Here is a 25950-nt window from a genome sequence, read left to right on the forward strand (position 1 = left end):
GGGGTCTAGTACAGGCATGGGTAGGTGAGATTCTGTGGCTTGCAATGTGCAGGAGGTCAGACTAGACCAGGGGTTCTCAAACTTTATTACACTGCAACCCCCCTTCTGACAACAAAAATTACTACAAGGCCCCAGGAGGAGGGAGTAAAGCCTGAGCCTGCCTGAGCCCCAATGCCCTGGATGGGGAGGCCAAAGCCAAAGCCCAAGCCCCGCTGCCGAGGGCTGAAGCACACCCCCCACCCCGCCCCGGTGGTGGGGCTTGGGCTTCAGCTTTGGCCCTGAGCGGTGAGGCTAGGGCTTTGGCTTCAGCCCCAGGCCCAGGCCATCTAATGCCAGCCCTAGAGACCCTATTAAAATGGGGTCATGCCCCTCTTTGGGGTCCTGACCCACAGTTTGAGACCAGGTGGTCATAGTGGTCCCGTCTGGCCTTAAAGTCCACAAGAGCCAAATGAATTCTTTTTAGTGTCCCAGAAGAAATCGTCCCAATAAAACCCAGTTTCTTACAAATAGACTTGTTACCTACAGTGCTTCAATAGTTTTCTTCCTTGAAAGTACAGTACAATAGCTCCTTTATCCTAGGGCAGCGATGAAGGAAATGGGCAGGGAGGCAGAAGTTAAAAAAGAACTGATGCAAAACTGCCTGATAACTCTGAGACTGAAGCTGGTCTTTGTCAACAGGCACAATACAGCATGATTGTCTTTCTCTACTGGTGTGTTCTGAGTGGGCCCCTGACACTGCTTGTGTCTAAGTCATTTATTTTAGGACACTCGGATTTTCCACTTGGTTCCCCCCATCCGCCTCCGCTGTGATGGAGAAGGAGTGAGACAAAGACACTGTGATTATGCTTCACAGCACTATATAAGGGGCAGTGTAACATAAATGCTGGGTTCCTGAAACTAACATCAGACCCGTGGAAATTTACTTAGTGACTTGAAGCAGAAACAACGGATACTGACAAAAAACCCCAAACAAACCAAAAAACAGGAGAATCAATATAAAATCATGTTATCGGAGATTAAAAATTATCGGGTCAAATGAAAGCCACCGGTTGTGCGTAGACTCACATCATTCCTTTATTTCTGTTTTCTTTCCCTTTTCCTGCAACTGTCTTAACACAGAAAAGGGGCTGTTTGGAGTTTGAGGTAGCTTGTCTGATAACTGAAATGAGAAGTCTTGCCCTTCTTTGCGTAGGAAAGGCGATAATTATAAACCCTGTGCGCACACAGGTGGCAGTAATAAAAAAAGAATAGTCAGCCCACATACAGGTGTACACATAAGTGTACGTGCTCAGGAACATTTTCACCCACTTCCGCCACAGTAGCATGAGATTCTGGCAAAAGTGTGGTCGGTTAAACTTTTTCCTCATTCATTCATTAGCACGGCCTGGTGAGGAGTTAAATGTTAGCACTGCACCATAGTACTTTGCCTGTAAAGAACCCATTGTATTTAATCCATAATATGTCGCTTATTATCTCACTATTTGCCTCAGTGTTTGCTTTATGGCAGTGTTCACCCAGCACAATCTTGTTACCTACGTCATCCTCCCTGTTTATACTAACAGAAGGAATGAACCCTTCCACAGTTCTCTCCCTGTCACCTTGTCTTCTCCTCTCTTTAGCTGTTACAGCCCTAGTAGCCATGTTTTCCCTTTTTGTTGCATCAGAGGTGTCAGAGCATCATCTTACGTCCCTGCTCTGAAGATCAAACAAATCAAAAGGACAGCATGCCAGATTTTTAAAGGTATTTTGGAGTCTAAAGAGAGAGAGAGAGGTGCCTACTGGGAGTTTCAAAAATATATGATCCCACAGTAATGCCATTCAAATGCAGGATCTGTCTAGATCCCAGGCTCCTAACTCCTGTTAGTTTTAATGCCTAGGTTCTTTTGAAAATCCCAAAGATACAAGTAAGCATCTATTAGGTGCCTAAATGCTTATTAAAATCTGCTCCAACCTGCCTTTGCCATGCAAGTGAACTACTGGCCTCATAGTCTTGTTTCTTCCTTAAATTTCTGAAGAGAACACACTTTATTGAGTCCAGCATACAACAAATCCTTCTCTCAATCTGTCTTTTCTGGCAAATGCATTTGTGTTTACAATGATGGAATTCCTCCAGGTCTGTAGTTTGGGATGCTATTTTACTAAGTGTCTTAAAGCAAGAATAGCTGCTGTTTGAGGATTATTTAATGTTTTATAATTAGTTCTTTTTCAATTGAGATCATTTGGAATTATATAGAATTTAGGGATCCTGAAACCCCTGTTGATGGGCAAAACACTTGACCAGATAGTGCTTTAAATTCTACTCTTATCTCAAATATGCACAGTATTTGGGGTGACAAAGTTCTAATCTACATTGAACCAGAAATTATCTGTGTACATTTTAGGTCTCTCATATAAAACTCCTAATCAGCTGCCACCAACATGCTTTTCCAAGCCACTTCTACAGCACATGCTCCAGCTAAACCTCTAGGCTCCAACCACCAGGATCAGGCTTCCTTTATGTTCCAGTGCCCAGAATTTGACCCACTGGTGACTGGACAAGGTTTCCCTAACATCCCTGCTTTTTTAATAGCCTCAGGGAAGGTAACTCTCAATGTTAAAACACCCAAGGTTAAGATGAGTTTAAGCTCTTTGGAGCAGACACCATCTTTTTGTTATACGTTTGTACAGGGCCTAGCACAATAGGGCCCTGATCCCAGCTGAGGCCTCTGGGGTTTACCACAATGTTACTGCAATGTTATGATGAGAACATAGCCTATGGCTGAGCTGCTTTTCACATCCAGTGATTTGTTGTAAGGGCCCAGGAGCATTTGTTGTTAAGGCCTGGCTGTTGTACCATTATGCAATCAGGGGTGCAAAGCACAGCCTACAAGCCGTTAAGTGGCTCACGTAGCTTTATGACCATGAAAGCTAATGCCCAAATAAATTTGTTAGTCTCTAAGGTGCCACAAGGACTCCGTGTTAGTCTGTATCAGCAAAAATAACGAGGCTACCACTCTGAAACCTGGCAGCTTTATATCGTGGCCCACAGCTACCTTCAGCTTTACTAAAGAGGTCAAGAACACTGATGCTCCATCTTGATCCGAGCAGCCTGCTCCCTGAACCAAAGAGCGACTGCAATCTGCTCCATTTTGGGAAGCACAGTTGGGTTCCTCAGCTGAGCCAAGTTTGCGTGCCTTCATTACAGTATCATTAAAGTAACTGATCTCACTTTTACCTTCTATATTCCCTTCTCCACTACTGCCTGATAGAGCACCTATCTCAAACACGAGATTTTAGCTCCTGGCCTTTCATTAGCAATTACTGCATATTGTATTAGAAATATAAAGGGACCTTTGTACAATTTCCCCGCCTGACAAAACAAACCCAAAGAAAAGTTTCTCATCAGGTCTGCTACCTACAGCTGATTTTCTCACTTGTTAAGGAAGTAGCCTTAAAGTGCTCTTTAACCCTTCATCATATAAAGAGGCCATTGCTGGGCCTTTGCCTTCAATGTAACAAGCTTCAGACAGCCACATTAATACTTATTCAGTGCTTGATGCTTCAGACAAGTAAAGTGCAGATCCCTGCAGGCGTGCTGGAACAATTTGTAGGAGAGCCATTGAACCAAACTGTAAACCCTGTATATGATGGAAACCACTTCAAGCCCCTAGTTCCAGCACCTATGCCTGCCCCAAGGAGTAAACTTAAATTAAACCCAGAATAACCCCGCCTGCTAATGAGAATGAGGGTATGTCTACACAGCATTTTGGAGCGAGAGCCTGTGTTGACAGACTCAGGTGCTAGTGCTCTAAAAATAGCTGTGGAGACAGTGCTTTGAAGCTGGGGCTCAGGCTCTGAAGCCAAGGGGAGGCGGGTGGATGTCAGAGCCTGAGCTCGAGCCCGAGCGGCAACTTCAAAGCTCTGTCTTTACAGCTGTTTCTAGTGCGTTAGTGCAAGCCCCACTAGCCCAAGTCTGCCAGTTTGGGCTGGGAGGCTCATTCCAAAGTGCAGTGTAGACACACCCTTTGAGGCTTCAACAGGGGTAGTAAGGAAGAATGGACTTAAGTTGCTTACAGTATCCTAATGATATTCAGCTCTGTGGGCCTGGTCAAACAAAGCCCATTGATATCAACAGGAATCTTGCATCAGGTTCCATGTCTTCATCACCTCTAATCTCACTTGTGTAGTTAAGAGATTTACATACTGTCTGGCTGAGGTAGGGGCTTGGATGAGGGAAAATTAGCTGAGTCTTAACCAGAGATGATGCATGGGGTCATGTACTCCCCCAGAATTGCTGGATGGCTTGTATTGAGCATGCTCACATGGACTGAGTATGCTTAGTAACACTGTTGAAGCTGGCTGCCCTCACTCTGCCCCCCAGCCACACTATCAGGCTTGGATGAGGGATAATTAGCTGAGTCTTAACCCAGATGAAACTTGTGCTTGTTGACTGTGGAAAGCAACCAAACGAAATGGCCACTCTTCGTTCAATGCCCTGATGGACTAAGTGTGCCTGCCATTTATCATTTAGGTTCACAGTTTGTAGATAATGCTATATCCTTGGCTGGATGTTCGTGTAGCAGCTGCGAGCAAGACTGTTCTTTCAACTGTGTCTGTGAAGGAGGGTGAAACCTTTTCTCTTGGATTTGGTCCTTGCTACAACTTTCCATGCCTCTGACACCTAGAGATTAAACTGCTACAAAGCATCCTACATGGGTTTTACACCATTTAGAAATTTAACAGGCCGACTGACACTTTCTTTACTAAGTGATGTTTCATGTGCAAGGTCTATTGCACTAATGCAATCTGCACTGGCTTCCAAATAGTTTCCAGGTAGAATTTAAGGTGTTGCTTTTTATCTATAAAGCCCTACACAGTTTGGGACCTGACTACCAGAGAGGTGTCTTTTTTCTCTGCAATATTTTCTTTATAATAATACAGGGTCCTTTTGCTAACACCTTTTTAGTTTAAAAAGGGGAGGGCTTGAAGTAGAATATTTTCAAAAGGGGTTTCTCAATTCTAGAACTGACAGGTTTGGTCCAGAAGATTTCAGATTTGTTGACTTTAATGAGACATTGATAGGCTCCTCTACATTACTGATTTTTTCCTGAAGGGTTAGGTTGAAGGAGAGGGGGCATATCTATACTTCAAGCTAGAGATGAAAATTCCACCTCAAAGAGACACACCTGCAGAAGCTACCTTTAAGGTAGTGTGCTAAAAATAGAGGGTAGCTATAGCAGCTGCCCCGAGTGCGCACCCATCCAAGATGATAGGTATGCACTGGGTGCGGCTAGTCCCTCCCACCCCTTGCACAGCCATGGCTACGCTCTGTTTTCAGCATGCTAGCTCGATCAGAACCACCACAGATATGTCTCCTTGGATGGGAGTTTACATCTCCAGCTTGACGTGTAGATAGTACCCATAGTTTGATTTGGCAGGAAAAGTTATTATTCACATGGGCTGACTGAATAGACAATTTACTGAGCTTCAATACTTCATTACAGTATTTTCAAATGTGCTCATTTAAAAAGTAAAAGGCAAGTAAAGAATTGCAGGCTAAGAGGCAAAGAGAAGAGACAGTAGAACAAAGGGTCCCATCAGGGAACACTTGAAAAGTCTGTTTATGCTGTAGTTCTGGAAAGAACCAACCTTAGTGGGACTGACATTGATCATATGAGTGATATCAGAACCTTGCCCTTATTAGAATTATTAGATCAAGAAGGACATGTTGTGACAGGAGACAGAGCCAGCAATAGGCGTAAGCAGACTAGCAATTGCTCAGGGCCCCGAGCAGCTCAAGGGCCCCCCCCTATTAATTATTTGCGTGTGCGCGCGTGTGTGTTGGGGGTGGGGGAATATTCCTGCTTAGGGTCCCCAATGGGCTAGTACATGCACTGAATCAGACTAGATGAAATAAGGCTCCTCAAACAGCTAAATTCAAACATGGACTCCAAATTGTTCCTAAATTCTAAGGAAGTGTCATCTGCACCTTCTGATTTAAATGGCGGCACTAATCCGTGTTGGTTGACTGCACCCGGCACCATCCATGTGCAGACAGTACAAGATTTAGCCTGGGAAGTTTAGCAACTTCAAAATCCCCCTGCACATAAAAATAAAATGTGTTTCCAACTGGATTTGTGGGTTGGTATTTTCCGTAGTGCCTTGTTTACTTCTCTGTGTTTCTGAAGAGATTTCAGAGAAGAAATGACTATGAGACAGGCAGGAAGTAATATACTGACAAATGGCACAGCCCTACAGTCTGATGTGTGGGGGTGGTGGTAATGATGAACAGGGCTGAGTAACTGATGCCTGGGGCAGCAAAGGTAACATTTGGACACCATCATAACTATAAATAACCAGCTTGCATCTTCTGGTACAGGGGAAGGGCTGTGATTTTCAAAAGTTATTGTCTACACGCTTGTGTGAGCAGCTTAATTTTTTCTACAGACAAATATGCTAATGAATGTAGCACCTGGGAGGTATCTTATTTCCCTCCAGGAAATTAAAGAACTTCCCATTGAGTGAGAATCAGGACCGGGAAGATTTGCTCTGTCTCTGGGAGAGGGATGACAGGGGGGAAAATAACTTCACTGGCAACTGAGCAGTCAATGCAGTTACTACTTACTGAGCCCACCTACTTACAGGCAGGCACTAGATGAATGTCGAAAACTTCTAGTGGTCATTCACCGTTGGCTGAAAATATTCTCCTGCGAGTCAATACCTGCTGCATTGTTCCCTGACACTGATGGTGCTGCTGAGGGCCATTTTCAAAATCCTAATCTCTGCAAGCACTTGAGGACAATGGTGTGAAATAACTGACACCAAATGAGGATAACTGACCTTCTGGTGCCTCAGTTAACATCGACAATGAGGGCCGGAAAGTATTTGCAGTGAAGCAGTACTTGAGACAGACCCAGAAAACATTAACATACTGCTAACCAGATGGGGAGCAGGTCACAGGGAAAAGATAATAAGCAACTAGAAAGATTTTCACATGGGAATTTTTATCTGCTCTAATACTAGCACCGCTCAGGGCTTTGTCAGGCATATTGTTCCACAGAAACTATCAGGGTCTCTCAAATCTTTAATGTTTTGTTTTTTTGGATTAGCCAGTCATTTATTCTTGATTTACTGTGGAAATATTGGTGGACCTTATGCAGTCTTCCTCCTCTTTCCCCATCTTTGAACTACTCCACCTTCAAAGGCCCCATTAAACAGCCGCGGCTAGCCAAAGAGGACTGAGACTTGATATCTAATCACTACAGTGAAAGGCACGTTAGAAGTACATGTAGATAGATAATAGATTAATCCGATTAAATAGATTGCACAGGAATTCTTCCCTTCTGAGCTTCTTAGGGCCCAACTTTACAGAAAAATCTTTATAGTCAGGGAATTGTGATATAACAGGGCAGATGGGACAGCTCTAAGCATGCTACAGGATAATCTTACAGCCCTGTAAAGACAGGGGCCAAGTTCTTCCCTGATGTAACCCCACTGAAATCTCTCAGCATCAAAGGCTCATTATATGAACGGACTTACCCCAGGGAGGAATTTGGCACTGGTGCTGTAGTTTTAACTTGCAATACAGTTTTAAAATGGTTGTTCTGTCCACCCAGGTAAGACCAAACCGTATTTCATGTTGACCTCAGTGCTAATGCTGACATAAGACAAATTAAGCCAACTGTTCCCAAACTTTTGAAAGCTGAGCTCACATTTGGAAAATGAAACCAAATCATATGCACCCAGTTCAGGCCTGCTGTGTGTTAAAGGCCTACCCATCTTCATGTATACATCTTCTGCACCGCCCAGTTAATCCTTCATAGTATCCCCATGGCACACCCCAGACTATGGGGAGCACTGAGTTAAGAAAAGCCAAGTAAGCTTGGATATTATCTAAGAAGCATGGGAGAAGGAGGGAGATCGATGAGAAAAGAGGACAAGTGGGGATAAAAAATATTGCTTTGGAATGCCTGAGGGGAAGGATAAAAATACACCAAATCAAATCATCATTAAAAAGTCTTTGTCAGCATCCTTTTAAATGAGGCAAGGTAAATCCATGAGCCAGTTGAAGCAAGCCACATGCCTTTTTTCAATAAATTAGCACTGTTTCATTTATGTGCACCGCATCCAAATATTTTAACTACAGCACTTCAAATACAGTACCCCTTATATTTTTCCCAAGTGCTTAAAATTAGTTTATAACTGTCTCTGCCGACTGCCTTCACTGCAAAGCAGGCAGGCGTGGAGTAGTAGTTGCCAGCTCACTTGGAAACATCACCAGAGCCAAGAAATGAAATGCTGAGGGCCTTTGTGAGGGTTCCAGGAATGTCAGCATACACTGCCTGCCTACTTTCCATTGAATACCTCATTGGCTGACTACTCAGTACTGAATGTGCCAGACAGACAGACATGCATACAGAAAGAGAGAGCAAGAGGGAAAGCGTGTTTGGTCTGTGAAAGGCGACAGCATATTTTTAGATATGTATGGATAGGCTTGCATAATAAAGTTATATAACTAGATGGAAGGTCTTTGGGATAAGGACAGCACAATATGGTTTTGTACAACACTTAGTGCAATGTGTCCATAACCTCAGCTGAGGCCTCTGGACATTTCGGAAATATAAATGTTTAATAATAATGATGAGACAGCATTCTCTCAATAGACATATTCATTGTACACAAAGGAAAACAAAGATATACTTTAAGGGCCCTGCTTTGCTGTTCTTGGGCATTATTATCAATGGACATTTTATCTCTATTAGACTGAAAGTGTTATTCCATGGCAAAGGAGATTATGGAAGGAATGAGGAAAGGGAGATTTGGATATGAACAACCACCAGTGAGTGGTGGTTTATAACAAAATTCTCATGCTCGTAAGTATAAAGAGTAACCACTCTGATCATTCAGAAAAACTCAGGCCCGCAGATTATATTCTCCCAGTTGACCTTCTGAATTATATCACTTAGAGTTCTATCCACCTGCAAGGAATTTTTCTAACTGTAATTTAGTTAATCAGTATACCTCTGTGAGGCAGGCAAGTATTGTTGCTATCCTTATTATACAAATGGGAGAACTAAGGCAGAGGAATGACATGACTAGCTCAAAGTAATAAGTGGAATAGGAGGAATAGGTGTCTGAGCAGAGAGTAAAACTCAGGAATACCTGGATTCCTCTGTGTTCAGGCCAACAGCATACATGAAAAGCCTTTTTTGTTATCGGTATACTCTGATAGTCTCTACCTGGCTGTTAGCATTACTGGGAAATCTCTCAGTATCAATATCTGTAATGTAAACTTGGCATTTTTCCTGGTTTTTTGGAGAAATTCCATGTTGTGTCTTTTTCATGTTATTTAACTTCTTTTTTTAAAAGCAATTCTTATTCCTCCCAGGAAGCTAGATGCATCCAGAACTGAATGTGCTTTAAGCTCTGAATGGGTGCTGTTGAAATTCTAATTCCTGTTCAATTTCTCTTCCCCCTTCCCTCCCCCCGTCTCTCTATAGAATCTTATGGCAAGAGCCTTGTATGATAATGTCCCAGAGTGCGCAGAGGAGCTGGCCTTCCGCAAAGGAGACATTTTGACAGTGATAGAACAGAACACTGAAGGGCTGGAAGGATGGTGGCTCTGCTCTTTACATGGCCGACAAGGCATTGTTCCAGGCAACCGGGTGAAACTTTTGATAGGCCCAGTACAGGATAGTTCGTCTAACCAGGACGCGTCCTATTCAAGATCAATGCATCATGCCTATAACCAACAGAAAGTCTACCAAACGCCAAGCTCACAGGCTTCAACTTGGGACCCGGTATACCAGGTGCCACCTTCCCATCTGAATCAGGGCATCTACCAGGTACCTACTGGGCATGGTCTACAGGAGCAAGATGTTTATCAAGTCCCACCATCTGTGCAGAGAAGCTTGGGTGGTACTGATGGTTCACCTTTCAACAGCAAGGTAGGTGCCTTGACCTTCAGATCTTTGTTTCAAAGCAGGTTATGTGCACTATGCAACAGTAGGGTAATAAATAAAAAATCTGAGCCTGATGGCTTAAGAATTTATGAGTGAGAGTGATGTGCTGGGCTTCCACTCACTTTGCTTCTTAACGGGCTGCTATTTATCCCTGCAAATCCCCCTCTTTCCTGCTTGAACAGATGCTGCACAGGGAGAAGAAAGGTCAGGTGCATAATGGGTACCAGACTTCACAGCAAAGAGAGACTATTCTGGGCCTGCTCCTAGAGGAGCAGCTGGTGACAGATGTGGTAGCATCTTCCCATCCCCAAGGCACGTCTGCTCCATAACACTCCACCCACTGCCTTTGTTAGCACATAGGAGCTTAGAACTCATAAGGCAGTATGGTGTATTGCGTATTAGCCAAGCCATATTTACCTTGTTTAATTAAATAAAATGTCCAGTTTTTATGATGCACTGTCTTGCTGGAGGATAACATTTAAAAAAAATTAAGTGGTGATAGTGGTGACAGTATGTCCCTACCTGGAAGAACTGGAAGCCAGATAATGGTGATAAGAAGGGATACTTTAATATAAAACCTAAAGTAAATATAAAGCTTGGCAGTTGTCTTCAGTGTACGTGCATGATACAGGGAACCTGCCCAACGTGGAAGGAGGAACAGTGTTGTAAAACCCTTTCTGTTTCACATGATATAGAACTGCTGACTGGCACAGCCATCAGTAAATAAATGCATACTAATCTGGAGCAGACAGAAGAGGGAGGGAGACTTGAGCAGGAAGTGAGGGACAAGAAGGTGCCATAGTTTAAACTTTCATCTTGAAGTTTATATTGGCCAGAAGGTCAGGTGTTTTTCTTTCTAGCCTCAGCCTTTTCCATTTGGGCCTTTGGAAAACTTCCGAGACTTTCGACTTATTATAGTTTTGTTTTCATTGGTAATAGGTAAATTTTCAAAAAAGGGAACAAAGAGTTGTGAAATCATTTCAACTCATGCTCTAGAGAAGTTTAGTTGGACTTTCAAAGTTATTCTTTTTTGGAAGAAAAGCATCATTTTGTGTGTGAGGATCTGCAGGTGGATGAAATTGCCATCTGAAAACTACTGGCTTGCTTCACAGGTGGAGATATGATCTTTATTGGAGCAGTTAGACTGGTTTTATTAGTGGAAATCCCACCTCATTTCTCCTTCCCCCATCCCTGAGACTAGATAGTAACGAACCTCATTCAGAGACCTCTGCCTGAAGCTGTATAAGTAAGCACCTTCAAAAGCGATTGAAGGAGGCCTGGATAAATTGCCTCTTTGGAGAACATAATTGATGAGCAACTAATCTTAGTCTGAAAAACAGCTAGCGCAACTGAGGCCACACTATGCTATCACTCCATGTGCAAAGCTACTCAGTGAAATCAATAGGGCATTCTGTACAAATATCCGGTTGCAGCATGAGTGTGTAAAATCCTGGGTCTGTTCAATGGTTAAATGCAAACTTCTTATCGGGATGCAAACTCAGAGCACTAAAACACCTGTTTCCTCTAAAATTCCTGCCTAAACTTGGATTTTAGAAAGCCTGGATAGGCATTTTTCTGGCTGAGTCATTTTCTGAGGAAAATAAAGACCATTTGTTTAGACTGACTTATAACATGATTAATTTAGTCCCTTGTAAGTTATGAAAGACCATCTGTACTGCATGAAGATACATTGCTATACCGCCCACTATTTATAGACTATAACATGTTTTATAAAGCATTTGATCTCCAGCAATAGATGCTACCAGCCTGCTTAGCACTGGCCGGGAAGGAACGATTCCCCTGTCAGTTCAGCCTTGCATTCCTCTCCTGACTCACATCTGCTGGTTTATTGCTACTGAATACAACTGAAACTCTTCTTCAGGGCTTCACAGGAAGCCAGTGTAGGACTATCTGTGCTCCAGTTACTCAGGAAAGGATTATTCTAATCCTGACATGATAGAGGTTTGAACCAACAGCCCTGATTCCTCACCAATCACACATTAATGACAGACTCAGTGGGTGACAATCTCACTATCAGTGACCTCCCTTGATTAGCTGCAGACAGTGAGCATTACACATTTCCAGTTCCTGAAGTTTCCTCTGGCTGTAAATGAGCAAGACATGTTCTAGACCAAAATAATGACACTGAAATGAAAGGGAGCTGTAAGTCTGCTGGATATGAAAGGTTCTGAGATGGATTGGGGACTGAAGGGGGAAGGAGAAGGAATAAATAAAAGATGTGTCTTTCCTAATAATTTCCATATTGTTTTGCAATTTATTTATGCTACTGTTGCACTAAGAGAAAAGCACAGTAGCAACAAGATTCCAGAGCCTTTGTAAAAGAAAAGCCTAATTAAAAGGGAACTTTTTTTTTGCCCTTGATTCCTTTGGCTGAATAACGAAGCAATCCCTCACCCCAAATCCGTACTCTCAAGGGATCGGTAAAACAGTCTTTAAGTATTAAAGAGAGCTTGAACACTTGATCCCAGGGCTCCTTGCTCTGACTTCTATAATGATGAATATCTTTTCTCAGATTTGCAACACCTGCCCTTCTGTCCTAAGCAAGCTGCTGTGCCTGCTTTTGTTAACAGAGTTTCTGCTTGTCAGTGTGTTGTGGGTCTTGGCAATGCTGCTGAATTGAAAGATATTCGCCTCTCAAAGAACTATATTATTATGCACTCTACATATATGTAAACCTTCTCACTGCCCAAAATAATAGCTAGAGACAACCATACTCAAAGGAGCCTTCTAAGCAGCAGCAACATTTACACTTATACCCTTTTTGTACACAATTACCTATTTTCCTCTGACCAAAAATGGTGTTTGGCCTCCACACACAATTTTACACACACAACTTGGAAGCTCTTATCAGGCAGGAATAGTCTATCCTTAAGTCATAGAAAATCATCAGCAGCAATGATGTAAACAGATAAACCCTCACTTAGGTAATATGTCTTGCTGGCAGGAATTGCAAATCAAATCAAAAAGAAACCCGAAGGCAGGAAATTGTGGTGAGGTAACAATTCTGGAATGCTTAAATTGTTTAGAACGTAGCTGTATCAGCTCCTCTCATAAAATGAAAATACCACCTTTTACAAATGGCCTTAAATTGCCTAAGACAATGAGGGATGGCTTAGAATATCCCTCACTGAGGATTTCTGGCTGAGTGGTGGTTTATAATAAAATTTTCATGCTCGTAAGTGTAACGAGTATCCAAGGAATAAGAATAAAAAGCCTTCTTTTACAAGTTTCCTTCTATCCCTGCTCTCCCTTCATGCTCTCAAAAAGATAGGAGAGTCTTGTTGTAAAGGGACAGTAGTCTGGCAGTCAGGAAACCTGGGTTCTATCCCCTGCCAGAGACTTCTGTGTAATCTTGGGCAACTTCTCGGTATCTCAGCTACCTCATCTGTAAAATATGCAGGGGTGAATTGAAGCTACATTCATTGTTTGAAAATTCCTTTGATATCATCAGCTGGAATGTGTTAGAGAAGTATATGCTATGTGTACAGTAGGTATAGTCATCCCCAGATTAGTAACAGCTCTGAGCACTAAAACAATGGCAAAACCCCCCCTCACTTTTTCTCATTGATTTATGGCAGTGCCCACTGTCTTGGAAGAAAGGCCGGTCAAAAAATTTCTAATGAAATGTTTTCCCATTGGAAAATGGAGTTTCATCAAAATCAAAAGTTTTTCACAAGAAAAGAGAGATGTCAGCAGAATTTTCTCTCAGAAAATTCAATAGAAGACAAAATATGGGACTATGATGAACCATAGCAGCTCAGGCACAGGGGGGACTGTGATGCATCCTAGATGTCGTCCAGCCAGGGAGCAGGACCTATAGGAGAGAATGGGGCCATGAGGGACCCAGAACGACAACTTCCATGAGGCACTGCAGTGACACAAGTGGATGTTGACCCATCCCAAAACAAAACATTTCAGCATTTTCTAGTTGAAATTTTTCAGAATTTTGATATATCAACGTTTCTACCGTGGACTAAGCTAAAACAGAAAAAGGCACTCTTGTTCTAGAATAAGAGTGTACACCTAGGGGCTAATTCCAAAATAATTATTGCAGAATAGCTATTTTGGTAAATTTCAAGAGCAGACAAGCCCATATAGTGAAACAGAATCATTGCTACCCCACTCTGCCACGTTCCTTGCCCTTGCCTTCAGTGGGTTTTTTAGGTAAACAAGGATTGAGGGAAACAGGCCTCCCCTGAGGGACTTGTATTTGTCTAACAGTTGCTGCTAGTTGCTTCTACTTTCTCATAGACTCATTTCCTCAGCAGCAGCAGCACCACCCTGACAGCTTTGGCCCAGACTTCAGCAGTGCAGGCCAGTTCACCAGTTCAGCCACGTTCTGACGTTTCCCCTCCCAGTTAAACAACTACTGTCTTATTTGGGAGGAAACAAACAGCAGATGACGTTTGTTCCAGAAATATTCTCCCTCCCCGTTATTTTTTGGTTGCTTATTTGTTTCACATTCTATAAAGAGTCACACTTTGAGCATGGTAAGAAAACAGCATTTATTATGCCAGGATATTTTAATATCTAAAGGAAAGGAAAAGCATTTGTACTGAGTTTTGTAATCAAACAACAAATATTTCTATTCAGACAACATACAAATTTATCCTCTTTCAAAAATACCACAGTTTCCTGTGAAATGACTCAAAACAATAAAATTAGTCTCTGTTTCTTTCACTTTCATGTTGCAAATTCTACTTTGGGGATTTGTAACCTTCGTAACAAAATGTTGGTTTAGTGTTAAATATACAGCAAAACTGCAGAGTACAGCATGAATTGAAACATTAGCCTCAACAGTCAGTGCTCTGTTTCATATAGTGTGCTGAAAGAATGATTCCTTCCAATTTAATGCAACTGTTTATATATATAATATTTAAAACAAGGAAAGCATGCAACCTTTCACTATGTTTGAGTGTTTTACTATAACTTCCCGTATGACATGAGTAATAGAACAGTAATTTACAGATATAAAGCATGTGAAATTATCAGCAGTTAGAGTGAAGAAACCCTCACCCACAAGCTGAAATAAGATGTAGTTAGGAGTTAGTCACTGATTTAACTTGTAAAGATGCATTGTAAGGCAAAGCCCACATTTTACTCAACCTTTGCTGTGTGAGTAAATAGATGAGCTCAACATTACTCACAACCTCTCACTAGGCATAGGGCTCTTCTCAATCAGGTCTATTTGGAAAACACAGGGCATATTTTTTCTCCTGGTTACATAAAAAGAACCAACAATCTGATCCACACTAGTGGGCTCTAAATGAGCACCAGACTCTGCCCACAGAATCAGGTCATTAGTTTCAAAAAGAATGTTTTGTTACATTTATAAAAGTTGATGAAATGTTAGGTTTGGAAGATTTAAATATTCCCCTGAAAGAAACCCAGCAGTGGAAACAGCAATGGTCTAGTTCATGAGAACCAGAAAGAGGAGTTGACTTTAAACAGAAAGTGAATCTAATCAAAAGGAACATGTCCAATTTCTAAAGGGGGTTGAAAAAGAAAAAAGAAAAAAAAAACTTTGAGGGAATAGTTTTCCATTAGAGAATTCAGTTCTGTTGAAATCTAAACACTTTCTGAAATCATGCTGATTTCAATAAAATTTCGTTTTGGAGAAAAAAGGGGGGAAGTTCCAATAATGTCAGAACATCTTGTTTCAACATTTGTGGAACGAAACATTTTGAGTTTTCCTTTTCCAAAATGACAATGTTTATTATGTATTAGAATATAAAATGTAAAAAAAGTCAAATAGATCTAAACTGGTGGGTTTTTAAAATTTCCTTGTGGAGAATTTCAAAATTTTCAGGTTTCGTTCCTAATCATAATGAAAAAATTTTTTTTAAAAAATTAAATCCCCTGTGAAAGGCAATTTCCAGTTCTTCAGACAGCTCTACTTGTTTCACAGTCCAAACTGGAAAAAAATAGGGGGTAGCGTAAGGAAATCAGCATGATATATTTTAAGATTCATTTTTATTAATGCATTAAGCGTCACATATCAGGATTTGTTTCCTTACACTGTAAGGGGATAATTCAAATCCCATTGAAGTCAATGGAGTCTGCCCGTTAACTTCAGTGAGCTTTGGATCTTTTTGTGATTTTTATCTTGACAGTGTCCCTAAGTGATCTGGCTAAAATATTTCTTGCTACCAACTAAAATACTGGGGTTTTGGGTGGCAAACACTTTCATGGGACAGAAGCAAGTTTAGAAAAAACTTGATATTTTTTCCATGAGGGGTTGTTAAATTTTTTCAATCCCCTAGTGTGAATGCAGTCATATGGGTATAAATGTGCTATATCTGTACAGCTTATTACATAGATCTAGCTTATTTTGATAAATTTATGGTAAGTAACCTTCGTTAAATTGGTAAAAAACTGTGTAGAACAGCCCTGAGAAATGTATGCAAACTGAAATCAGGATCCTTTTTCAAGGCAGCAGATCTCTGTGGTGAGCCAAAGAACTTCCTGTTGTCCAAACTGCATTGAGGTTCTCTTAGCTACAAGTTACTGTTTGACCCATTCTTAGAGCAATACTGCTCCCAACATAAATAGCTCTGTGACTCATTTCTTTCTTGTGCCTCACAGTGGCCATTAGCAATGCTTTTGTGGAACCACCTTTTTTCACTTTCTGAACCTCCTCTTATAAATAATACATAATTTAAAAAACCCTCTTCCTGTGAACATCTAGAGCAGTGTGGAGGATGGAAGTTCCATTTTGCGAGGGATTTCAGTATTCGGCTTCATTCTAAATAAGCAAAAACTGAAAATTTTGTAATTCTCCACAAAGAAAGATTCTAAATGTTTGTTTGTTTGCTTCAGGTTGATCAAAACATTGCCTTTAGATTTAAAAACCTGTAAAATTTTGAATTATATAATGCAAAATTTAAAAAATTCTAAATGAAAGATCATTTCAAAATGAAAACTCATTCCAGAAATATCAAAATAGGATGTTATGACACTGGTGGAATTTCTTTCACAACAAAATCTTGGCTAACATGATTCAGTTTCACAGAGCATTTTGATTTCAACAGAACCACAGATTCCAACAAAATTTCTAGTAATATAATTATCAACAGTAAAAATGTTTTGCATTCAACAAATTATGCCTCTATAGTCTCTTGTTTTGTCTTTCATTAGACAATTTAGTCTTCCCATGTTAGAAAAGTCCTATCTTAAATATTTGTAGTGGGCCAGTCACCATAATATTGAGGTACTGAGTTTTGTCCATCATTAGCTAAAACTTTAGCTCCAAACAGAATTTAAGCCACAGGCTGCTCGAGGGACTATTTGTTCTTTAGCACAAGAGTATATTTTCCCAGTGACAGATGAGCCCAAAGCATTATGAATGAGATTTATCCACCAGACCTTCCACCCATGCACAAATCATTCACTTCAAGTACTCCAGAGTGCATGACCTGTCATGTCACAAATGTTGTGCTGCATCAGACCCTTAGTGGTTGTGGGAGTACACTGACATAAGAAATCATGAGGTCACTCAGTCTGAAATGATGAATTTTCACAGAGGAAGGGGATACAGCCTATGTAAAGAGTATTGGATGAGTTTCCTCTTCTGAGAAGTTTTTTCTGCTCTTAAATACTAGTTATTTAGTGCAATCTGGTGCATTTCACTCCCTCCCCTCCATATCACCCCTCTTCTCTGGTTTGAATCAAGGTCTCTGCATTATTTCCTTCTTTCTCTCTTCTCCCGCATATTCAAAACAAGTTGCACAACTCCTGCTTTATATTTTACAGCCCCACAGCTTAAAACGTGTCAAGCTGGCTCAAAAAAGACAAAGATCAACACTGATTTAAAAAAAAATACTTCTATTTTTATTATGATAGCACAGATGCCCCAATTAAGATTGGTCCCCATTGTACTAAGCACTTGACAGACCCATAGTAAGACAGTCCCTGCCCTAAAAAGCTTACAGTTTAAGCCCCCAATCCTACAGAAATTTAAACACATGCGTGACTTCACGCACTGTGAATTAACGTCATTAGAATTTACAGTGCATAGAGTTAAAGTACATACATAAGTCTTTGTAAGATTGGAACCTAAGCAGAGCAGATAGACAAATGATGGGAGAAAAGTAAGTAGGAGTTAATTAGGGTGCATGTAGCAACGTGAAATAAAACAGTTCTAGGTAGGAGTAGCATTTGTCACATCTCCTTCTTTACTGATATCTTGCCCTCTGAAGCCTATTTCTAAGAAAATTCATGTGAGAACCTAAAAAAATTAGAGCTATAGGCTATAGAATCTCACATTCTTCTCAATTTTCCATCAGACAATGGAGCAGATATCTCACTCCACCCAAGAGGAAAATGCTTTTGTTAATTTAATCTTTCCTTACAGTAGGTGTTGAGTTGATAGCACTATATATCCATGTCCTAGCCTTAGCCACAAACAAGGTACAGTACAAGAAACTGTTATGCACGCTTACCCCATGCTACCCTGTCAGTATGACTCAGACTTTGCTTGAAGGGACTTCATTTAGGGGTAGCTCAGTTTCCATGCCCATTAAGCAACTATTCTCTCTGCTGAGGATACTATGATTAAACATTTTATGGCAAGCCACACCATCTGCCAGTTAGTGAACCTGGATTAAAAATTAAATTAGGTTAAAACTTTATTTAAAAATGGCTTTTAAAAACATGCTGTATGTTTATATCAATGTGGTTTACCCTAACTCATGAAAGCAGCCTGATAGTCAAGTAAGAGTAATTCTAGTACAGGGATGGGCAAACTCTTTGGCCTGAGGGCCACATCTAGGTATGGAAATTGTGTGGTGGGCCATGAATGCTCACGAAATTGGGGGTTGGGGTGTGGGAGGAGGTGAGGGCTCCGGCTGGGGGGTGCGGGCTCTGGGGTGGGGCCAGAAATGAGGAGTTCAGGGTGCAGGAGGGGGCTCTGGGCTGTGGCAGGGGGTTGGGGGGTGTGTGTGGGGATGCGGGCTCTAGGGTGAGGCTGGGGATGAGGGGTTGGGGGTGCAGGAGTGTGCTCCAGGCTGGGACCAAGGGGGTCAGAGGGCAGGAGGGGATCAGGGCTGGGGCAGGGGGTTGGGGTGCGGGAGGGGTCAGGGGTGCAGGCTCCAGATGACGCTTACCTTAAGCAGCTCCCAGAAGCAGCAGCATGTCCCCCCTCTGGCTCCTATGCAGAGGCACAGCCAGATAGCTCTGCACACTGCCCCATCCGCAGGCACCGCCCTTGCAGCTCCCATTGGCCATGGTTCCCAGCCAATAGGAGCTGCAGAGGCAGCCCTTGGGGGCAGGGGCAGCATGCAGAGCTGTCTGTCCGTGCCTCTGCATAGGAGTCGGGGGGGGGGGACATGCTGCTGCTTCCGGAAGCTCCACGGAGTCACATCATGTGATGATCGGGGCAAGACCCGGATCCCACTCCCCAGCTGGAGCTCGAGGGCTGGATTAAAACGTCTAAAGGGCCACAGTTTGCCCACCCCTGCTCTAATATATCTAAACTTCAGTGGATTGTCACTAAGGCTGGGAGACCCACTGTAGATTATTAATAAGTAAGCAGTTAAAAAAAAAAGCAGGTTACTGCTTCATAATATGTACTTTTGTTCATTTATTGTGACAGGGAATACTGCTTAGTAGAGGGTAAATGTCAGTTAGTGATTTGAGATCTGGCTACACTGTTTTGCTATGAAAACTTGCAGGGAGTAAACACTAGTTTAAAAACTTTAAACTTTAAAAACAAGTTTCAGAGTAACAGCCGTGTTAGTCTGTATTCGCAAAAAGAAAAGGAGTACTTGTGGCACCTTAGAGACTAACCAATTTATTTGAGCATGAGCTTTCGTGAGCTACAGCTCACTTCATCGGATGCTCATGCTCAAATAAATTGGTTAGTCTCTAAGGTGCCACAAGTACTCCTTTTCTTTTTAAAAACAAGTGAATGTAATTAGCAAGATTCTTTCTGTACTCCTATTGTCTTCAGACACCAGTTTCTAACACATGTTCTTGCTGCTCAAATGAGCCACCAGTTCCCAGAAGAAAATTGTTAGGTAGATGCACTTCCCTCTGTCTATATGGAGTGTGGTGGATTTTCCTGATGACTACTGTCATTCTTTCCTTCAGAGGCCCAGAATGAGTTAAAGATAGTGAGGAAACCCTTTCATTTCAAATTCCCTTTCTCACATAATTTCCCCATATTCTCTTTGATTGTTTGCTTCTCTTTGCAAAACAAAAGTTGGCCAGGTGGCTGTTATGTAACCTTCCAGGAGCCTGGGAAGCACTGTATCAGCAACTGCAGTTTTTGCTCTGAACACATTTACAAAAGCACTTTACCACACAGGCAGCTATGTGTTTTCTTTCATTTACTTACTTTTTAAAGTCATCTTTCCTGCCTCAAAGCTTAGACTTTCCCAGTTTCTCATACAACTATCAGGCTCTTCCTCTTCAGCCTGTGTCTTTGCTCCATAGTGAGGCCATGCCAATGGTAAATTCCAGCTGATTTCAATAGAAACAAGATTGGGCCAGGGAAGAGGAGGAGGGAATAAGCAGCAGGCACAGATTAACCTGACCGAAAGGGGGTGTACTACTCCCACTAGCATCAGTAAGCATTGTGAAGTTAGCCCTTCAGAAAAGAATGCAAATGTCCTTTTGTAATATTTTTTAATCAAGACTGTTACCCCTAACCTGTATGTGCTGAATTGCCACTTTAACACCAAACTGTAGGAGTCCGTAGGGTCTGTGGTAAAGGCCTGAGAGTGGGAATTAGGACACCTATGCTTTATTTTTAGCTCTGCTCTCTGTGTGACTTTGGTCAAGTCACTTAACATGCCTGTGCTTCAGATTCCTCACTGGTAAAGCAGGACAAAGAGACGTACCCACCATTGTAAAGCACTGAAATAATGTGGAAGTGCTAAGGAAATAAACCCAATTCTGCTCTCAGTCAGGGCAGTGTATATCCAAAGTAGTTCCATTGGCATGAGTGGAATTACTCTAGCTTTACACTAGTGAAATGGAGAATAAAATTTGGCCCAGTGGCTTATAACATTTTCCACGAAAAATCAGCTGCACTTTAAAAGCCACCTCCATCTGCAGGAATCATGAAAATCCGCCTGTTTGTATCTGATTTAGGAACATTAAGGCAGTTTTCCTTCCATTTTAATGCTGAGTATTTAATGCTGGAAAGACAGTGGAAAGGCTTTTCCCTTATGTGTAAGGAAAATGGATTTAATGAACCACAGAACTGGGTACTTTACAAAGTACATGCATATTCAGCTCTTTTTTCTGGTTAAAGAACACACAACTGGCATGCAAAAGGCCCAAACAATTGCTTTTGGAGGAGCATGGCCCTCAGCAAGAACAGAACAAACTTCCAGCTCAATTGTCTTTGTTCTTAATGCTGCGAGTTTGCTGTATGCTCACTACATGTTTTACCAGAGCCAAAGCTGGTCCCTGTTAGTTGCTCTGCATGGATTAAAATGGTTGCAGTGTTTTCAGAATGTTGGGATAGATAGTTTGTGGGCTCACCATCTGTTTCTTTTAATGCGTAAACAAGGAAAATTGCGGGTTTGAAAGGCAGGATTTTTCAAAGCCAGATGACCGCAGGCATTCTTTAGAAAAAAAGAGAAAGAACGACAACCTAGAGTTCATTGACATTTGTCAGGAAGTAAATTCCTAAACACCAGAAAGGGCCACTACCCATACCAGAGGGGAAATAAGAGAGGAAAGTTTTTCTTATCCTGACATTGCCTTTCTTCTGAGGTCTTTAACATTAAATTACAAAGTACTATTTTGGCTTTTAAAAAGTAAAGATTAAACAATTTAGGCCAAGGTTTTTAAAAGTGACTTGTGATTTTGGTGCCTTCATTTTGTCCAGATTCACCACTGTATAAGGGTCTGATTTTCTCAAAGTGCTGAGCATCCACCCCCCTCAGAAAATCAAGCACTAATCACTTTTGAGAGACCTTATTTCCCTCCTCCCCCCATTCCCCAATTGCAGATTATCTGAATTTGTGAAACAGCAAGGGAGCAAACACACACAATAAAAAGGATACTGCATCACAATATGGACTTGGCTTAGTTTATTTTGACAAGTCTAGTATGGTTTTAGTTACTAAGCATTATACATCATAATATATTCGTTTTGTACAGCAGTACATGGGGTAAAAAGAGCAGGCATTTAAATTAATTTAAGGCCTTGTTACAGTAGTCAACTATTACAGCTTTTTCTGAGAGATGTGGGGAGAACTCTGTGGTGTGCTGTAAAAGAATAATTGGATGTACAAGATTCTACTGCATGACAGAGATCATGGTTTTGAGGGTATGTTTCTCCTATAAATGTTTGGAGATACAATACAGCTTTTGTTCTATGTATACATCATCCTAGAGAGGGTTGGGATGTCGTTTAAACTGATATATTGCCATTCAGGCATATAATTTCAAGCACATAAAATGCTGTTAACAACAACAGACTTTTGTTTGTTAATAGCCACACATAAAATCCAAAATGATGCTGTTTAGGGCTCGATCTTGCAAGCCCTCAGTGCCTGAAACTGACACTGATGTCAATGAAGTCCATTGATGGAGGACTAGCAGCATTGGAAATCTAGCGTGCCTACTTTCAAGTACAGTTTGGCTGCTCTATGGCTGACTCCCAGTGCCCTTTACTGTAAAACAGCAGTTAAGAATTAAGAAACTTTGAATTTCAACAATTTAGCAATCACTCGCCACCCATCTCCAGGGCTGCACTGGTATCTCTGGCTGAATTCCAGAGCACTACAATTCTTCAGCCCTGCGGCTGAGCATTTCCCCTATAATCTAGTAAGTAGCTTGATGTCAGAGTTTTCACATTAGAGAAAGGATTAAAGATGATGGCTACCCAGGGAACAACCTTTTGTTTCTAATTTGCAATGTCTTCTCTACTGGAAGATCATCTGTAAAACCCTGGGGGCTTATTATTGATGCAAAATAGTCACTACAATTTAGAAACCCCTGGAAGGGACACTGAGTAAACATGCTTAAAAGTGAGTCCTTTGATTCCAAGGCATTTCTCTTACACTATGGTGCTCAGCATTACTATGGAAACGTGTTAGTGGGCCAGGTGAGGTTCATTGTGTTTGCATTACATTAATTCCTGTCTTTGACTGGTGTTTGGTGCCACACTTGGAATTCTACACAGCATCTGCCAGTCTAGTAAAAGTAAGCTAATAATGCCTTGCATTCATATCATGCCTTTCACCCTGAAGGATCCCAAAGCACTTTGCAAACTATATATATTGGCCAGACTCACTCAGGATCTGCTCCACCGTCCCCTGATGGCAGAAAGACTGCATGGAGAAAGGGTAGATTGCTATTCCCCCTACCCCACTCCCCCAGGGAGTCCACAGGCAGACAACACAGCCCCAGAAGTGTGTAACAGTGGCCAGGGATGGGTAATGACCAAGGTGATCTCTTACGAAAAAGTCCTGTAGAATTTAATGGCAAATGATAACGTTCTCATAGGTTTTGCGTTTAATCATCCGATAAAATTTAATGGAGAATTCTAATCCTGATATAGAATTCTATAGGAAAGAGATCGTCCTCTATTAAATTCTATAAGTTTTAGATTAATTTCTAGAGAACCTACTAATTTTATCTCTATTAAATGCCAGCCTGGCATCCTAGTGGAAATCAGAGCCTCCAGTGGAAATTTAAACTGTTTGAGCCTTCCCCCATCCTCTGGCAGAAACCCAAGGGTAGGGCAACTATGAAAGTAGCATTTACCATCCCCCAGAAGTGAATGCCATTCCTCTACCCTCCCAGGGCATCTTAACTTCCTTGCATCAACCAGGTTGAATCCAGCCCAGACTATTCAGGAATGACATCAGCCACCTCTGCGGAGGAATTCAGGAGCTGTTTAACGGTGCAGAGGCAAATGCCACAAAACACATAGGATGGGAAGTGAAGAAGAACAGTGTATTCCATTGAATTTGCAGGGAGAATAGAGATATGCAGAGTGTAAACATCAGGGACTCAGTCCTGCAATCCTTAGTTAGGCAAAACTCACGGTGGAATTTGGCTAGGCCACTGGGACTTACTCCTGTAAAAAGTGTTGTGTGATCGTTACCAGCAGTGTGCTCAGGAACTCTGTTTAATAGCTTGCTTACTTTTACAAGGAAAATTAAGTCACCCTTGTTCACAGTTCTCCTCAGCTGAACCTGAAACCATTTCTTGTACAATCCTATGACATTCTGTCATTGTGTGTCTTTGTTCTACGCTGTATATTTCTTTACTGGAGCTAAATTGCATGGACAGAATTTAGAGTAGATCACTATTTCCACTATAAACACTGTTTTTCAGGGGGGTTATGTAACAACATTTCTTTTAAACCAAATTATACTGAACTCTTGCCATGCAGATGGTTGTCCCAGATGTAATGTATTTATTTTTAACCACATTTTATTTGAAGTAAGTGTGGGCAGTTTATGGTTTTGAAAACACGAGCAATGTCAATTCTCACCATCACAGAGACGGTTTTGTCACATAGTGTAGTTCAAGAACAGCTTAAATTTTCCAGTCTGTTAGCTGCTAATGTGGACTAATTACGCTTAAGCCCCAAGAGTAAATTTCCTGCTTTAGCATCTTCCATTTAAAGGAGCTTCAAAGCCACAACAAATGCTCCATTGTTTAGGACTTGCTCACACAAGTAGTCCTGCTGAAGTCACTGGGACACATTAGTAAAGGTTGAAAAATTAGGATTTTAGGCCCAGATCCTCAAAGGTATTTAGGCACCTAACTCCCATTGTAATCAGTTGGTACCTAAGTATCTCTGAGGCCAAAGATTAGGATCATAGAGCCTGATCCAGCAAGGAATTGAGCACCAGTCAAGGTTACTCAACTCCTTAGTAAATAACTACTGCAGGAAAGTTTTATACCAGTGGCAGAGCTGCTCAAGGAAGAAATAATGGTTTAATTGTAACCAATAAGTATAGTTTTGTAATACACTTTTAAAAAAACATCAGACGTCTGTAGGGACTTTCATTAATAAAATCGCCAGATAAAAAGTGTAGAAGTTAATAACACTGGAATGTTTGTGTAGAGAAGCATATCCAATTACAGACAGAACATGCTAAATGCCTCAAGTAATTTTGTTTTCATCTCCTTCTCTTTTAACCCACAGGTAGTAACTCCAGTCAGGACAGGACAAGGTTATGTTTATGAGTTCCCTTCCAAATACCAGAAAGATACCTACGATATCCCTCCAGTTCGTCCTTCCCAAGGGGTATGTACCAATAAAACCGTCAGCGGCATTGAAAAGCTCCAAAAAGTCTTTCCATTCTTTCTGCAGTTGAAGTACAGGAGACATTATGTCATTCCAAAGTGAAAATATTTTTCAATTAGGGCAGGTCTACACTACTGCTTATGTCAAAATAACATATTATTCAGGGGTGTAAAAAAGCCACCCCTCTGAATGACTCAAGTTACATCGCCCTAAGCACCGTTGTGGACAGCCCTGTGTTGTTGGGAGATGCTCTCCCGCCGACATAGCTACCACCACTCGTGGAGGTGGAGTAATTACACCGACTGGAGAGCTCGCTCCTGTCTGCATAGAGGGTCTTCACCAGATGTGCTACAGCTGCCTCCGATGAGATGGCCTTTTCCATGTCATTGTGCACAAAATGCATTTGATGTTAAGATCTGGCAGTACACAAACATCAAATTCACATTTACTTGCCAAGGGATGCGATGCATTATTTTGGTCAAACAAAATACCCAAACAGAAGAAATATGTTGCCAAAGGAAGTGTTTTCTTCTTCTGTTATTGCACAGGTGGCACTAGTTTACTTAGTAAGGGCACAGTTGTCTCCTGTATTAGCTACTTCCATTTAGGAGGTTGTTCTTACCAAATGTCCGCTAGCTTATTTTCATAGAATCATAGAATCATAGAATATCAGGGTTGGAAGGGCCCTCAGGAAGTCATCTAGTCCAACCCCCTGCTCAAAGCAGGACCAATCCCCAACTAAATCATCCCAGCCAGGGCTCTGTC

General features: G+C 41.5%; 1 protein-coding gene across 1 annotated transcript in view; it reads left to right on the plus strand.

The window, feature by feature from the left end:
• Nucleotides 1-25950, plus strand: part of NEDD9 (neural precursor cell expressed, developmentally down-regulated 9) — a 46799-nt gene that overhangs the window by 12402 nt on the left and 8447 nt on the right. Inside the window, exons 2-3 of the mRNA XM_074944883.1 lie at nt 9480-9926; nt 25084-25185. Coding sequence (XP_074800984.1) covers nt 9480-9926; nt 25084-25185 — 549 coding nt within the window. The remainder of the gene's footprint in view (nt 1-9479; nt 9927-25083; nt 25186-25950) is intronic.

Source organism: Natator depressus, chromosome 2, assembly GCF_965152275.1.
Source record: "Natator depressus isolate rNatDep1 chromosome 2, rNatDep2.hap1, whole genome shotgun sequence".
Lineage (NCBI taxonomy): Eukaryota > Metazoa > Chordata > Testudines > Cheloniidae > Natator > Natator depressus.